Source organism: Stylophora pistillata, chromosome 8, assembly GCF_964205215.1.
Source record: "Stylophora pistillata chromosome 8, jaStyPist1.2, whole genome shotgun sequence".
Classification (NCBI taxonomy): domain Eukaryota; kingdom Metazoa; phylum Cnidaria; class Anthozoa; order Scleractinia; family Pocilloporidae; genus Stylophora; species Stylophora pistillata.
This window is the reverse complement of record NC_142526.1, coordinates 31283661-31300660: the sequence shown is the minus strand read 5'-3', so window position 1 is coordinate 31300660 and position 17000 is coordinate 31283661. Positions and strand designations below refer to the sequence as shown.

General features: G+C 39.2%; 3 protein-coding genes across 3 annotated transcripts; 1 reads left to right on the top strand and 2 right to left on the bottom strand.

Annotated features, from left to right (window-relative positions):
• Positions 1 to 220: 220 nt before the first annotated feature.
• Positions 221 to 10809, top strand: LOC111329902 (gamma-aminobutyric acid receptor subunit rho-2). The gene is made up of 8 exons (XM_022934665.2): positions 221 to 450; positions 1473 to 1600; positions 2013 to 2077; positions 3798 to 4039; positions 4383 to 4465; positions 5239 to 5361; positions 5508 to 5863; positions 6213 to 10809. Exons 1-8 carry the CDS (start codon positions 266 to 268, stop codon positions 6540 to 6542), a joined length of 1512 nt encoding a protein of 503 aa, XP_022790400.2. The 5' UTR covers positions 221 to 265; the 3' UTR covers positions 6543 to 10809.
• LOC111329910 (uncharacterized) lies at positions 5865 to 9236 on the bottom strand. The gene is made up of 3 exons (XM_088730782.1): positions 8938 to 9236; positions 8133 to 8385; positions 5865 to 7544 (listed from the first exon to the last, which is right to left on the bottom strand). Exons 1-3 carry the CDS (start codon positions 9234 to 9236, stop codon positions 7077 to 7079), a joined length of 1020 nt encoding a protein of 339 aa, XP_088586908.1. The 3' UTR covers positions 5865 to 7076.
• Positions 10810 to 12219: 1410 nt separating the features above from the next.
• On the bottom strand, positions 12220 to 15800 carry LOC111329253 (spermine oxidase-like). The gene is made up of 2 exons (XM_022933892.2): positions 15688 to 15800; positions 12220 to 14488 (listed from the first exon to the last, which is right to left on the bottom strand). The coding sequence occupies exon 2, from the start codon at positions 14484 to 14486 to the stop codon at positions 12987 to 12989; it is 1500 nt and encodes a 499-aa protein (XP_022789627.2). The 5' UTR covers positions 14487 to 14488; positions 15688 to 15800; the 3' UTR covers positions 12220 to 12986.
• Positions 15801 to 17000: the final 1200 nt, after the last annotated feature.

Genomic DNA, 17000 nt, shown 5'->3' with positions numbered 1-17000 from the left:
TCGAAGCTCGCCGGAGTTTTTAATTACACAATCTTAGAAAGCAATTTTGCGGTCACCTTTGTTTGGGTTTTGTCGTTTGTCCACAATTTCTGTGTTTTAGATTGCGTGGAGGCTCAGCTGCCAAAACAAAGTGAGGGGTCCAGTTATTGACCAATAACGAAAAAGGCCGTCCCACATAATTGCTGCACCATAAGCTGTATGTGTCTCTTAACAGAAACACCTGTTATTATCACGCTCCTACGCTATTTACACTACCAAGTGTTACATGCATAATTCATGCAGTTTTAATTTATCGCAGCTTTCTAGCTGCAAACGTTACCACAATAACCATTCAGCCAAATTACACTTCAGAAAACTGAACTTCAACGTTTTTTGCTTACAGGTCGATGTCATGGCTAAGTTTTACTTGAATGTGGTTTTCATGTTTATGTGGAGTGAATTCGTTCTGAGGTAAGAAGAAAGTCATTTTCATAATTTGCTATCCCATTCTAACTTCCGTCGCTAATGTGGCAAAATGAATTGATATGAATTTCAGCTCCAGCGACAAGATTATGGAAGTTGTAAAAATTTTGGTTCTTAGTCTCAAGTTATTTAGAAACATATCAACCACTGAGATTTTTACCAACATTTTTGTCTAAAGTGAGCTCGAAGAGCCTCCTAGTAAAAGAGGTTTTCTTCAGTGTTGCTGATTAAAATTTCATTCCCAACTGTCTAGACCAAAGTTCTTCGCATTCGAACAAAAATTTATCACTTACGCTTTAAAGAATGACTCTGTCGGTTTTTTGGCTACGATTCAAATAACTACCTTATGAATTAATTTGAGCCTTTATTTTCGCTCTTCATAAATTTGTAGTTATTTGTTACAAGTAAATGAAGCTGATGATTAAATAGCAGAGAAAACTTATAACTTATTATCAAAGGTAGAATCTAAAAGAAACTTGTCGATTAAAGTCTTCAAATTAAGTCTCTTATGCCATCAATTCTGTTCGATGGAATAAGTTCCTTCCCTTTCGCATTCGTTATTTGAGCATATCTAAAATGCATGGAAACAGTAAAAAAACTATAGAATATCAAAGCCAGACTATCATCAATCACAGGCTAATTGGACTTAACATAAGTTTCAAATGAGATAAGTCACTATTTTGGTTAGCATCTTAAACGACATGATTAATAGGCATTCGTCATTTTCTAATCCATCCCAGTCTATTTGTCGATATTTCTATCCATTTCATTCGGGGGTTTTTACCATCTTGGCAAACTACTGCTCTAAATAAGCAATTCCCTGTGTCCCTCAGAAAACAAAATATTGTAACATGGCTCTCTAAAACATTGGAATTTTTTATCGTTTACCTTGGAAATTAAGATTATTTAAAACAAGTTTTCTTTCTTTCATTTGCATTGAAGCTATTGAGTCTTTAAGGGATTAAGAGCCCGAAATGGGATTTTTAATTTGATATCTTCAACTTCCTCAGATCTATTTTAGCTGACGAAAGTCGTTGCAACGTATCTGTGTACAAGACAACTCAGGATCTGGTGTACTGCGTGAGAAACGGAATAAACTACGACAAGACAAGAAGACCAAAGAAATTTTTCCCAAGAGGCAGGCGACACAGCTTGTTACTGTATTGGTGATCTTCTTCCAAAATTATGACAATATTTTTGTTCTGATAATTGACCCCCCGGCTCGTTAACATCCTCAGAATTCAAAGGATTTTGGGAAATAAAAACGAAAACCTTTGCAATTTCCTTCTCATAAGAGTACGTACCACCAATGTTATGGCTCATCCGCTCGTTATCCCTCAGAAACCTGGACCGAGATATGTATCTACTCCAGCCACCATATCGCAGTTTTCATGCCCCTCGTCTCCAAACCTCTAAGATTCCACAACAAAAATGCTTTATCTACCACTTTATTTTATATATATATAGTATATCACGGGGAACATGGACCAGCAATGGATTATTTTTTTGCCTTGTTCTTCCATGTGATACTAATGCTTCTCTCCTTTCAGATGAACCCGTGGCTGTCAATATTTCTATCGAGGTCGCTTCTCTTCAAGTCGATACAGGAGATATGGTATGAAATTCATTCCATGCCTGTTTCGTCCTGATAACTTTTACCAACACTTTATCCTTATGTACTATCTACATTTAAGCATCGGCCTGATGGGCCACTAGGCTCGTAAACAGACTTTACCTTACCTTACTATCTACATTTTTGCAAAACTTTTCCTGTACTTAAGTTACTAAAAATACCAAAACAGTAATAACAACAATTATATTGAAGTCATTCGTGTGTTGTTTGAGTCTTTTTTGCGTTTTCCACAATTTTGATACTCGACGCTAATAACTGCTTTTGACTTTCAGTAAGATAGCTGCCAGAAGACAGAATGACAAATTCGATTGCTGTTGTCCCGATCTGATTGAAACCCCCCAAATTATCGCCATACTTCACATATCATATTTTATTTTTGTACTTAATGGCTGTGGGTTTGTTGTTTAATACACCTGTCAGTTAATTGTATGACGTTTGAAGTAAAAGACAATTAAATTGATAGGAAGTTAGTGGGCCACAATGCTGAGTATAAATTGCCATTCATTCTCCTTATATTGATACTGAAGCTTTTTCACATTTCAGTTTTTCTCCATCAGTTATCAGATTTCTAACTAATCAAAACCAGAAGAAAATATGATCGATTTTCCCTTGCCTAAACTTAAGTTTTTTTGTTTGTAGTAATGTATACTTTGCGTATAGTGGAAACGTATGTCTATATATGCGCATTTGATCATATGTAAATGGAATTTGCGAACTACAAATATTAAACTATTATTATTATTATTATTACGTATGATGGAAGATCCTCGCAGCAGATAGCGCTATTTAGGCAATAGCGAAAATCAGACCTGATAAAAATCAGGCCTGTACGGGATTCGAACCACTCACCTCTGCGATACTAGTGCAGCGCTCTACCAATTGAGCTAACAAGCCAACTGAGAGCAGGCCGTTAAGTTGATTCGTAATAAACCCGTGAAAGTAATAAATGAGATACAATGAATATATGAAGTTCATATATTTTTGAACTGCGGTATTAGATACGTATGATGGACGATCCTCGCAGTAGATAGCGCTATTTAGGCAATAGCGAAAATCAGACCTGAAAAAAGTCAGACCTGTACGGGATTCGAACCACTGACCTCTGCGATACTAGTGCAGCGCTCTACCAATCAACTTAATGGCCTGCTCTCAGTTGGCTTGTTAGCTCAATTGGTAGAGCACTGCACTAGTATCGCAGAGGTCAGTGGTTCGAATCCCGTACAGGTCTGATTTTTTTCAGGTCTGATTTTCGCTATTGCCTAAATAGCGCTATCTACTGCGAGGATCGTCCATCATACGTATCTAATACCGCAGTTCAAAAATATATGAACTTCATATATTCATTGTATCTCATTATTATTATCTGACACTGACATTACATAGGAAAGTGCGCAAGCCAGAATTTAAGTAGTCAATTTTTTATTATGTAACTTAGTTTATTGAATTTTTATAATTTTTTTTTTTGAGAACTGCTTTTTGTGAAATATTTTTAAGGAAAATTCTATTATTATTATTAAGTTAATACCGAAGAGATTCAAGACTTTTCTCTCAGCTAGAGACTTTTTAAACTTGTTTTAATATTTATACCTTAATTTGTCTTAATTTTGTTTGTTATACTGTATTTTTACTGATTTTGTGAAATAAAAATTATTATAAAAAAATTATTATTATTATTATTATTATTATTATTATATTCTTGTAGGATTTCTCGTTGGAGTTCTTCTTCAGGCAAGGATGGCATGACCCTAATTTGGCTTATGAAGAAAAACAAGCAAGCGGAAAGAAGTTCATTGTCTTTAAGGTCGACCTAGTAAGAGACTTGTGGACTCCTGACACGTATATTTATGGTATCAGGTCTATACAGACCGTGCAGACTGATAGCGCGGTCCCGGCAAGCGAGGGTCTTCGTATATCACCTAACGGTGATGTGCTCTTCAGTACAAGGTATTTCAATAACCCAGTTGGCGAGTTATGATCCAAACTGACAATTTTGACTAAAGTTGGAGAGAATGAAATAGGAAGAGAGACGCGAAAAATTCATTTTTGTTCTGACTAACTTCAAATTTAAACTTTCAAACAACTTCGTGAAAACTTTGTTATCTCAACTTAGCGAAATAAGTGCCTCTTTTCGATAATCCTGTCATACGAAGTTGATCAGCCTCGTTGATTGGTGTAACCCATGTTAATCTTTATCCTCTTCCTAAGAATTTGTTTAATTTTTTTACCGCTGTTATTTTTTTTCTCTATTAAAGTAATCGATTACATTTCCGCTGCTGTTGCATTGCAGGCTCAGTATGACAGTGTCTTGTTCAATGAACTTTCACGATTTCCCCATGGATAAACAAAAATGCTTCTTAAACATCACCAGTTGTAAGTGATTTTTAGTTATATTTCTTAGAATCGCCAATTTTGTAAGAAAAAGTAATTCAATTTGGTTGCAAATGCGGTTTACGATGGGCGAAGAATGGTCTAAATGTAGGAAGCTTTTATGATGGCAACCTAGGAGGTTTCGATGATGTAGAAAATTTGGCCGTTTAGCATTCTGAGAGAGTTCGAGGGAAATGAATTGGTAAGGGATTCCTCGTTGAAAGCAATTAGGAGCGTTGGAAGGAAAACCAAACTTCCTCAATTTCAGACGTGGACAACAGTTGGACATCTCTAAACAAAAATCAATTTCTTTGACGCCGTAACACCCTCCCCTACCCACACCCCTCCCCCCACGGCTCCCATAGGCATAAGATAAGTTAAGAGACTATTTCATGTAATGTCGCAATCTTATTGATCAATTTTTCGTTGTTGATAAGAGTACAGCCAACGCTGTTTGTATCAACGTCCCACGCAAAGTGGCACGTACTCAAAAGATCGTTTTATTTGAATTCAATATTGTGGTAAAGAACATATCGACATTGATTTAGCGTAGTCTGTACTCTTACCGACAACGGGCAACATTTTTACCACTGTGGTGACGAATATATTGTTGTTGATAAGAGTACAGACCACACTTAAACACTATCGACTTGGTTTATCACGGCCTTACTCCTCTCGAGTTAATTTAATCAATGATTTGCAGTTTTCTTTATACTAATGTAGTAACAATTATCAGTGCCAGCTAACAGTTAAGTACTTCTGGTTTAACGAGACAGTTTTCTACACCGATGAAGACCTTCATTACGAATGGGGCGAGTTGACAGTTCTGGACAAAGACATTGCACATTTTGTTCTTGTGTCATTCGAGAAGAAGAAAACTGTACAAGAATTTACATCAGGTAACAAGATGTTTGTCACGGGTCTAAACTGACTTCTTCTATAAACAGCCTCTAGTATTAAGAACAACGTAACAAAAACCATCAGGTATTGATGGTTGAATTTTTTAATTTTTTCCAATGAGATTTTCTCTTGTGTTTTCTTGAAGGCAGATACGGGTTACTTTCAGTAGCATTTGAGTTCAATCGGCGCATCAACTTCTACCTATTAAGCTGGTACCTTCCGGCCACACTGATAGTGGCTCTTTCCTGGGTCGGTTTTTGGATCGATACCAAGTCGACACCCGCTCGAATCTCGCTCGGTACAATCACGATTTTGGCAATGGGCAGTTTTCTGATTGGCGAGCAGGAGGGGTTTCCAAGCGTCTCCTACGTACGGGCAATTGACATCTATCTAATCACGTGCTTTGTGTTCGTGTTCGGCTGTATGGTGGAATACCCCTTCGTTCACTACGCAAAAAGAATGGCGGAAAAAATGCAAGAGGACAAGAAGGATGACTCGGAGGTAAAGAAGCTGTCATTAGTTTATTCATATTTTGTTATCATATCAATATGATCAGGCAATTCCGGGATTTTGATTGGCTCAGCTACTATAGTATGTAAGCTATAGAACCATGCAAAGCCATCGTCGCTTTTCTATCACAATCCCATCCCTTTTATACCCAAAGTAAAGTTTTCAACGTGAGAACCTTGGAGACCGGAATAAAACCTTATTGATTTTTTTCAGTGTCTCACTGGAACTTGATTTTTTTGTTGTTGTTGTTAATATCAAGTGGTTCTTCAATCGAAATGGAAAGGTTGAACTCAGACTGAATCTTATCATCATTCTACGTTTGGCTTTTACCTTTTGATAGATAGAGAATTCATATCAATTAAATCATCACAACCAGAGCGAAACAATGGCAAACGGTGTCGTAAATGGCGGATTCGTGGATACTTTTGCTCCAACAAATTCACAAGACATTCTCCAATGGACCAACCTACACTTATCAACTAGCGAGCCTCCAGAGAAAAACAAAACAAAGGAGAAAACGCCAAGTGGACGTCAGCCGCAAAGATACTGCTACAGAATGCGGTTCGTATTTTATTGGGCAGCGAAACTTGACGAGGTTTGTCGCTTGGCTTTTCCACTGTCTTTCATAATGCTGAGTATAGCGTATTGGGTAGTATTCTTAAATCGCTGAAGTCAGGCTCAGTTCGAATTTCACAAAGACTTTATAACGTCACTGAAGTGCGAAGCCTCGCTAACATTGATGTTGTAACTTGCTGATGTCTATGGGAGACATGATTTACAGATCAGAACCCTTAAGTCTTCTTTCGCCATCTTTGAAGTAAAGGACTGTGTTCCTGTATGTATAGCGGATACATGAAGCGTCCATCATATCGCCTGAACATAATAAACTTCGCCGAAAAATTTATTTTGAAAAAACAAAACAAAACAAAAAGCCAAACGAGTCCCTGAATCCAAATTAGCGAACTCCAGAAGCGTAGATCGATTGGCCAAAATGCATTCCATAAAACGATCATCATTTCTACGTTTTAAGTAAAAGAGACTAAATAATTTAGTGAACAGAGTAGATGAGACTGTCCCAATTTCTACTGAAAAACTACCTGAGCCCAAATGTGTTTGCTCCTAGGCCATATGCAACGAGTCACCTATAATCCGTCATATTCTTCAGAGTATTTCTTTCGTGACGGTGCTGCATGCTCCTTAAAGACTAGTTTGTTTTAAATCGGGGATTACCCAGTGTTCCATGCAGGGAGGGTGGGGGAAAAAAGGTGTGTGAAACAATCCCATTACCCATCCCGGGTACGAAACTCGATCTCATGCCTCCTGCTCCAGCGCCCGGCTGATTACTATTTACGGGGAACTGGTGAAGATCGATCAAGCTGTACTTGGAGGGGGCTGGATTCGAGGAGACAGTAATTCCTTCCATTGTGACAGAAATGTCACGAATTCCTTGAAGTGCATTACGCCATATCTTGTAGGGAACCGCCAACAAAAGGTAGCAAAGCCAACAGGCGCACCAGGCTGGATGACAGTCGAAGAAATGGTTGATAGCAGAACAGTTTGTTATCACAAAATTTGCCCCAACAGCTGCTGTCATTTCGAGACATTCTAACGAGTCATAACGTTTAATGCCTTGCGTCTTCCACCAGCGGAGAATCATGGGGTTAAAATCAAACTGTCGAGAAAAGGAATTTTATGACAAAAATTTCGTAGTAATTAAACGTTGAGAATACGCTCGAAATGAACTTTTACCAGTTGCCTCACAACGTAGTCATCCCGTTGACTTTATACCACTTGAAGGAAAGTATACCAGTAACGAAAGGCGATTAGTCGTTGCTAACAGAGTAGGAATCAATAGAAAATTGTTTCTTTTATCATTTTAACCCCTCTCTCCTCTCCTCCACACTTCTTTAGGAACTTGGCTCCTCAGGTCACGGTTGTATGTATGTATATAGCTAACTGCAGACAGTACTGTTTCGGCCTTCTGGGCCTCATCGGGCAGTGCTATATATACATATTCAGGCAAGAGAAAATAATGAGACATCAGGTTTTCTCTTGATTCAGGGAAACTACCTGGGTAGATTTTTAGTACTGGTATTTGCACATAACCACCATGAGTATTTTCAGCGCTAGCCCAGGAAAATATAGGAACGGGAATTGGAAAGGATTTACGATATTCACTTGACAAAACCCGCAGGAAACGCTTCACCTTGGGACAACATCTCGTTACATTTTAGAAAAATACAAAATCACTCAATCTAACCTCTATGGCAAAACTGGCCTTTTCTCGTATCATGTCTTCAGCCATGTTTAGCCCATCCTCCAACGAACGCCTGATGCTGGGATTAGACGTATCCACGCTGACCACAAACTCCGGTCGAATATAACGCTCTTCGTACAGGGATGTTCCGTGTTCGTTCCCCCATCGGGCATACGGATTCCGCCAGGGTGTGTTGTTCGACTGTATCCACCACTCAGGGTCCCGAAAACTGAGGTACTCTCCCCTGTTGTTCAACCTAAATCGTAAAGAGAAAAGAAAGAAACCTCTTTCTTTTGAAACTAAACGACCGATGAAGCTCACTCAGACAAAATTGACCGAGAAGGTTCAAAATCGCCTTTGTTGGAAGATTGCCATTGTCGATGGCCGTTTTGAAGACGATCTGATCGGCAGAAGGGAGAAAACGAGCTCCGAACACAAACCACAAATATCAAATGGTCATTTCTGAGATTTGATCAGTTATTCCCCCTACTTGAGGGCTTTATTTCCTTGCAAATAAATTATGAAAATGTGGTGGTTCACCAGGGTGACACGATCTCACCGACACTAAAGTTCGTATTTCCTTATCAACTGTTCCCGAGACAAAGTATAGTTGTCCCATACAAAATAAAGCTATTTATCATTTCAAGGAATTTTCACGGGCTGGACAAGTCCTCGCGACTGGTCTTTGATAAAAGCACTTTTTGCAAATTTGGCATGACGATCTTACCATGATAAAATGGTGTGCACCGATGATCACTCAATCCATTGTACAGAAAGAAGCTACGAATCTAAGATCTACGATACGTACCTTTGCCCGTGTGGAACGTGTTTACCACAAGTAACTAACAGTAAGAGGGGACGGTTGAAAATTTGACTGCGGAAAGCTTCCAGATCGCTTATCGTCTTCACTATATTAGTCTTTGCTGAGTTCGTGAATTCTTCTTTGTCGCTAATGATCGTGACGAGTGAGTTATTGGGAAGGAGAATGCTATCAGCACCTTCTTTGTTCACTTTAAATTCGTTTGGAGGATTACTCTTGAAATCTGAGTATGAAATCAAAACGACTCCAGATGTGTTCTGCATTTCGGAGATATATGATAGTGACATGAAAAGCAAGGTTTCGACCACAGTATTGCGTCTCTCGCGAAACTTGATGTATTTACCCAGACAAGACAAAACTACTGAGGACACGTAATTTTCTCGTGTGGTTCACTAAACAACAGGTTTAATTGAACGCAATATTGATTCACACGTGCACCTGCATAAACAGTGCACACAATCGGAGCATTTTAATAACTGGGAAAAACTATTTTGCCGTCTGCCTTATCTCTCGGGTTGATATTAGTTTCTAAATAGTAAATTTTTTTAATTAACACAATTCTTACACCCCACATGATCAAAATTAAAAGAACTACGAATCGTAAATGTAATGTTACCGTCAACGAGCAAGAAATACTTTTTTCTCAATTCGAGGAGATAGATATCGTTAAAACACAATTTGTACAACTGGAGCGTGAATTGTTCAAGACTGTAGTCATTAAAATTCCCAACTGTAATGACATGTGTTCATTTCGTCATCAGTGAGAGAGCTTGTCAATGGTAGAACAACTTTCGAAACCACCAAGATAAATCCATGCATCACGAAGAAAGAAGAGAACTGACAGCTCACGAAGGTCGAATCACTCACAACGGCCTTATTAGTTTTAGGAACTAATTTTAACAATTCATAGCAGTTGATGGTGGATACTTCCATCAAAATTAGCTTCATACCTACCACATAAAACTATTTAAGACAGCTTACAAATTAGAAGTTTTCAGATAATTCCGTTTCAGAAAATTTTAAATCCTCAGGGGTGTGGACAAAACCTGGCCTGCCGGCCTAGGCCATGGTCTACCCTGTGGCCTACCCTGTGGCCTGCCCTGTGGCCTACCCTGTGGCCTACCCTATGGCCTACCGGTGGTCAGATTTTTAAAGCATAGCATTGCAGCAAACCTTTCAACGTTGCCCTGGGCACTGTTTTACCAACGACTTTCTTCTGCTGTTTTGGCGGACAAAAAAATATCCGATAAATATCAGTTGTATTGTATGTCTGCCAGTGGACTGGGTTCCACTTTCTGTCAGAAAGCTTAGAGGATGTTTGGGGAGGGTTCGGACGCGAGGTATGTAACAGTACTAAATATTTTCATTTTAACAAGTGCCAAATAATCTAGTGTGGCAAATCCGGCAGTATTCTGAACGTTAATCAAATGTAGCAGCATTGTAAAACAAGATATTACGTTTTCGCATCGCTTGGACCGTCCTTAATGTAATAACGTCTGGTGGTTTGAGCATGAATGTAACTATTTTCACACGTTTTTGAAATAAAGATGTAAGTAAATAAGTTCAGCTGAGAAGGTTTTGGAATTCCATATTTTTTCACTACAACGATAAGTAGTATGTGTGTTTTATCTTTCTGAAACAATGTCATGCAATAATTATATAGTATCCCACATGAACTTCCTGTTGCACAGAGTACAGCTAATACACCACTTGTATTGTTATGCTACCATGCACACTTCATTAGGAAAAGCAAGTAAAGTTTGTGAAATGTTTATGACGGCGATGCCTGCGTGTCCCGGGGTGCTTGTTGCGAGTTCAATACTCTACAGCAGTAAAGAGGCAATTAAAAAATTGGCCTGGCTCGTACTGTTTGCGTTTTCTTACCTGAACATTTTGACCCATATAACACCGTTCTTTACATTTTTACACTCGCGCTCCACTATAAGATACCAACTGACAGCCTGGATCGTAAGGCCGCCATTTTGGATATCCTCAGGGCCTAGGACAAAACACTGACCCAGGGTCAACTGACCCCCTCTTAAATTCACTGGAAATCATGAGTTGAAGCTAACGATAACAACCTAAGGATACAAAATTACGATATAATAATACACTCACCTCTTAAATTCCAAAATGGAGGAAGATGGTCAATCTGTTTAATGCCTATAGTCTGCCATCGTCCAAACTCGTTATACCACAATTGTTAGTTCTCCTACACTCATAAACGAGTGGCAAATGTGTCGAAACATTGTGTACTGCGTTGTATACGTTTCCACTGCAAAGGACTGTTTTTCTTCAACCAAAGGGTGAGAAACCGGAAGTTTGAAGTGTTTTCAACCTTGATGGTGGGACCTGGAGCTGACAACTTTTGGACCTTTCCTTTGGAACTTTTGGACCTTTCCGGTTTTCTGATAGAGGTTTCATTCTTTTTGTTTATTCTTCTATAGGAGAACTTACAATTGTGGTAAAACGAGTTTGGACTATGGCAGACTCGTGGTATTAAGCAGATTGACCATCTTCTGCCATTTTGGAATTTAAGAGGTGAGTGTATCATTATATCGTAATTTTGTATCCTTAGGTTGTTATCGTTAGCTTCGATTCATGATTTCCAGTGAATTTAAGAGGGGGTCAGTAAGGGGGGGTCAGTGTTTTGTCCTAGCCCTATCCTCAGCGACCACGCAATATTGGCCCCCTCCTCTCCCCTCCTCCTTAACCTACCATTATGGTTGAGTGCCTAGGTGGGGAGGACAGAGTTAGGATGTTTAGAGGCTGAGTGCTGTAATATTTGCTTTGAGTCGTTCCCTCAGACATTGAAAATCGTGTCAGTGACTTTTTAGTATACCCTTTTAGTGGCATAGAATTGTACGCCAGCATACTCATTCAACTCCTACTAATTTCGCTATTCCATAAATAGCGCCCTCTACTGCGAGGATCGTGCATCATACGTTCCTACTGATTTTTTTTCTATGTTTTTTAAAATCTGACCACCGGTAGGCCACAGGGTAGGCCATAGGGTAGGCCATAGGGTAGGCCATAGGGTAGGCCATAGGGTAGGCCATAGGGTAGGCCATAGGGTAGGCCATAGGATAGGCCATAGGGTAGGCCATAGGATAGGCCATAGGGTAGGCCACAGGGTAGGCCATAGGGTAGGCCATGGCCTAGGCCAGGTTTTGTCCACACCCGATCCTCAGTGACAATTGCCTGCCATCAAATAACATCTCTTCTAGTCCACCCTTAGAGAGGACTCATCAAGTTACCATAGTAATGGTATGGCTTGTCCAAAACACAGTTTTAATTTATTTCAATTTAGGCACAAATTTCTTAAAGTTTGGTTCAAGAATCCTCTGAAATTATAGCAGAATTGTAGATCAGAAAACCTCTCCCAAATAATTAAACTGATTTAAAAGACACATTCTCTGTATTAATAACACAAATTAATATTTACATCAAAGTTTCTTCATTCCTTTCAACCTGCTTCATAACAAATATTTCACACTGCTTTAATTTGCGAAAAAGTAATTCAATTTTAACAGTAATTTTAATGGTAAAACAAAGGTAAAAAGTAAATTCTAGAACTTGGTAAAGATGCCCATGAGTGTCAAGTTCAATTACTTAAGTGTTTGAAAAGCCTCTTGGCTTCCCCTACTCCAATCAAATAAGCCCCATGAACAGTTCCATAAAACTGACAATGTATTGCCTCACTTGCAAATAGAGGCTTCCTTACAACCAGCTGACTCACCAGGGAAGGGTGAGGCCAGAGTATCAAATTTAGTCCCACAGACTGCATTGGATAAACCTCTCCCAAATATTTTAACTGATAAAAGGAACATTTCCTGCATTAATAACACAAATGAATATTTACATCAAAGTTTCTTCATTCCTTTCAACCAAATTCATAACAAATATTTCATACTGCTTTCACCCAAGTATGTTTGCTGGCAGTTTAAGTCACTTAATTTGCTAAAAATTAATTCTAATTTTGGTAAAACAAAGGTAAAAAGTAAACTCTTGAACTTGGTGAAAATAAGCCATCAAGTTCAATTCCTCAAGTATTTCAAAAGCCTCTTGGCCTCCCTTACTCCAGTCAAATAAGCCCCATGAACAGTTCCATAAAACTGACGATGTGTTGCCTCACCTGCAAACATAAGTTGTAAAGGAGGGGCTTCCTTACCATCAGGTGACTCACTAGGGAGGGGTGAGGCCAGAGTATCAAAGTCACTCCCACAGGCTGTGTTGGATAAATATGTATATGAGCCCCTTGTCCAAGGATTTGTTCCCCACTGGGTTTTTTCAACAGTCACAATGGGTGGCAGTGATTCAAGACAAGTACATTCATTAATGGCTGCAAGACACTGCTTTTCAAGTTCTCGAGGAGTGGTCTTTTCAATTTGTGGTGATTCATTGCCTTGGAACCAAACCAGTAGAACATTTGACCCTGGTCGCGTGGTGTACATTGAATGGAGATGACGAGTCCAAGGAAAATTTGCAATTGTTGACTCATGCTTGGTATTTTTCTTGTTACTCCAAATGAGGTGAAGGCTGTACTCATCTGTTGGCCAAAACGGTTTTTCAAATTCAAGAAAAATCTTTCCAACGCATCCAAAACCAAGATTTCTAATTGCATCTATTTTGTCAGACGGCAAAGAAGGGGAAAACAGTGTAGAGTGCATTTCCTTCAGAATGCCAAGGGAGACAGTTATGATCACATGGTCTGCATAAAATGTTTTACTATTAGCACATAGCACTTTGACTGGATGATATCTTTTTTCAGCATCATCATCTGATTCACTTGAAGACCCCCAGTTTATTTGTGTCACCTCTTGATTTAAATGAATACAGCCACTGTTTAGTTGAGCTGCTAAAGCTTCAGTTATTCTGTTGTAACCATCAGGAACTGGACAATACCCTGAACCATCCAGGTAAATATACTCGCCAAAATCCTCAAGATTTAAGTCATTCAGTGAATTACAACCTACTGCATTGCATTCCCTTTCTTCAAAAAATAAAAACAAGTCATGTTTTACAGTTTTCGTTATAGCAGTGTCAGAGGTGCTAGAGTCGAGATAATCTTGAAAACCTTGGGTTAAGTAATTCCCTACTGTTCTTTTATCCTCTGGGATGCCTTTACAAAATTTTTTCACTTTTGAGATATCTTCCGTTTCTGTGATCAACTTTTCAAATACATTCCAAACCTCTTCTAGAGTCTGGTCATCAATTTTCCATCTCAGCTGAGACTGATCAAGTTTTGGTTTTGCTCGACTATCCTCATTAATCCATGTTTTATCAACATCTGATTTTTGAAGTAAATTTAGCTCACAGGCCAAGTCAAAGATGGGATTTCCAATTGTTCCATGAATCCATGAAGCACCAAACTCCACTGTGTTATTTCCAATCTTGCCTGTGTTTATCCGCCCTCCCACTCTGTCACTTGCCTCCAGGACACACACATCTACCAGCCCTGACTCATGTAATTTGTGCGCTGCAGAAAGTCCTGCTATCCCTGCACCAATAACAACTACATTTGCTTTGTATGGCATTTCTGATGGAAAAAAAAAAAACAGAATTGGTTAATTTCGTTCAGAAAGAAAACTTCCATCCAGTGGACCAAATTATCATAAGATTGTCTTAACGGTTCTTCTGTCTTCATCTTTGTTGACATAACAAACACATAAATTGGGTTGGGAGGAAAATTAGCAAGAGGTATCAGTCAATTCTAACCATAATTTTTGTGCACACTACCATTTTGGGTTGCATGACATTTCACATTGCCACAATTAATCATTAGAATCACATAATTGAATAAAATCTCAAATTCTGATTGGTTAATGAAGTGAGGTATAGTTTCACATCTACGTAATACATAACAGCTATAAGTAATGCTGCTTTCTTTTTTTCTTGTTTTTATTCAATTATGCAATTCAAGGAAAATCTATTCCTTGACTTGTGAATTCCGTGTTAACATTGCACTTGAAAACCGATATCACACAAATCGTGAAGCAATATCGGTTTTGACGTGCAATTTAATAAAGAATTCCCTCATCAAATAATGAATTTTAAAATTGTTTTGTTAATGTGAGCTTAGGGACACTGATCGCAAGTCTGTAATTTATATGATAGAGAAAGCAAGCTATTTAGATCCTTTAGTGGACCTAAGCATTGGGCCATTCCATTTAAAATCTGCACCCCCCCTAATGAAGGCTTTCCTGTAACACCCCTCCAGAAAAGAAATTTTTAACCCCCTTCAGAATTGCCTGAAATTACCCCCTTCAGAATTTTATGTAGCTATCAAGCAAACCAACTGAACCCCCTTCAGAAACTACTCGTGAGAATATCTGTCAAGGGTACTTTATGGCGACCCCTCTCAGAAATATGGTTCAACCCCCCTAAGAAAAAATATAGCATTGACCCCCCTCCCCCTAAGAAATCCCAGGCCTTCAATAGGGGGGGTGCGGATATTCTCTTTCTGCCAGAGAGTGTTTCCGTCGAGCGAATTATAATTTAAATTGGATTGATTGAAGAGTTGTGATATGTAGGTGAGTCAACACTTCAATCTCAAAATTTTACAACCATTTAACTAAAATACCGACTCTGCAGATAATTCTCACATTCAGTTGATATGTTTAGTAAATTACGTAGTCTTCCTTCAGCTGAAGGCTCTCCTGCGATTAATTTCCAAGTTCTTATCAGTCTTTTACACCTGAAATCGTATATATTATGAGTCACCAAACGCTTCTTTACCTTGTTTCTCGCTCTCAAGTAATTTTTCTTGGAAGAAATAGCCCTATTTGTCCCGTCTGGGCCAAAGTTGGTATGAGGAAGACTGAAATGATATCAGGTCACGTTAAAATATCACGCTGAAGTCACGCAATGCTGCTATCTCTAGACACAGGTTCCTCTCCTTCAAAAAGCTCGCTCCCAGGAAACGCGCATAAAAAAGGGAATCAGTTTCCAATCTGAAAGAGGGCTAAGATTTTGATCACTGTGGTCTTCTAAAAATCAGGTAAGGTTTTCAAAGAACTGCAAGAACGCATTGCCGTATCTTACCTTTTCCTCTCTGAATGACACAGAGAAAATGAAGGGACTAGATTTCATCTTTCGAGAGCTTTGGCGCTAGATTTTGTGTCAAATGAACCGCTCTTGATACGAACTGATGGAAATCCGCTCGCGCAGATATGACCTCTGTTTAGATAAACTTCCCGTATCTGAGGGCAAACTCATCTATATATTGAGTTAAATATTAATCAGTATCAATGGTTATTAAATGTACCCAGCGAAAAAGGCAAGTAATTCATGGCAGTCTCCATATAGACTCCCTGTTACCCAGTCTCCATATAGACTCCCTGTTACCCATTCTCCCTGTGTACCCTGTGTACCCTGTGTACCCGTGTGTACCCTGTGTACCCTGTGTACCCGTGTGTACTCCTGTGTACCCGTGTGTACCCTGTGTACCAGTGTGTACCCTGTGTACCCTGTGTACCTTGTGTACCCGTGTGTACCCTGTGTACCCTGTGTACCCATGTGTACCCTGTGTACCATGTGTACCATGTGTACCCTGTGTACCCGTGTGTACCCTGTGTACCCGTGTGTACCCTGTGTACCCTGTTACCCATTCTCCCTGTGTACCCTGTGTACCCTGTGTACCCATGTGTACCCTGTGTATCCTGTGTACCTATGTGTACCCTGTGTATCCTGTGTACCCATGTATACCCTGTGTACCCTGTTTACCCATTATACACTTTGTACCCATGTATATCATGTATATCCCTGTATACTTCGTATACCTTGTCTACCTTGTGTACCCTGTACACCCTGTATTTAACAATTATTCCACGAGCGCGCGTTGGATATGAGATGATAGATAGCCAACGAGGCGCGTAGCGCCTCGTTGGCTATAATCATCTCATATCCAACAAGCGCGAGTGGAATAATTGTTTTATTAAAAACGCCCCCAAGAAATTATTATTTTGTAAGAAGAAACTGGATTTTTTAGCTCCCTTTTGATTTTAAGCTGACGCGTATGCTTACCATATTTGTAGATCATGGTATATTGG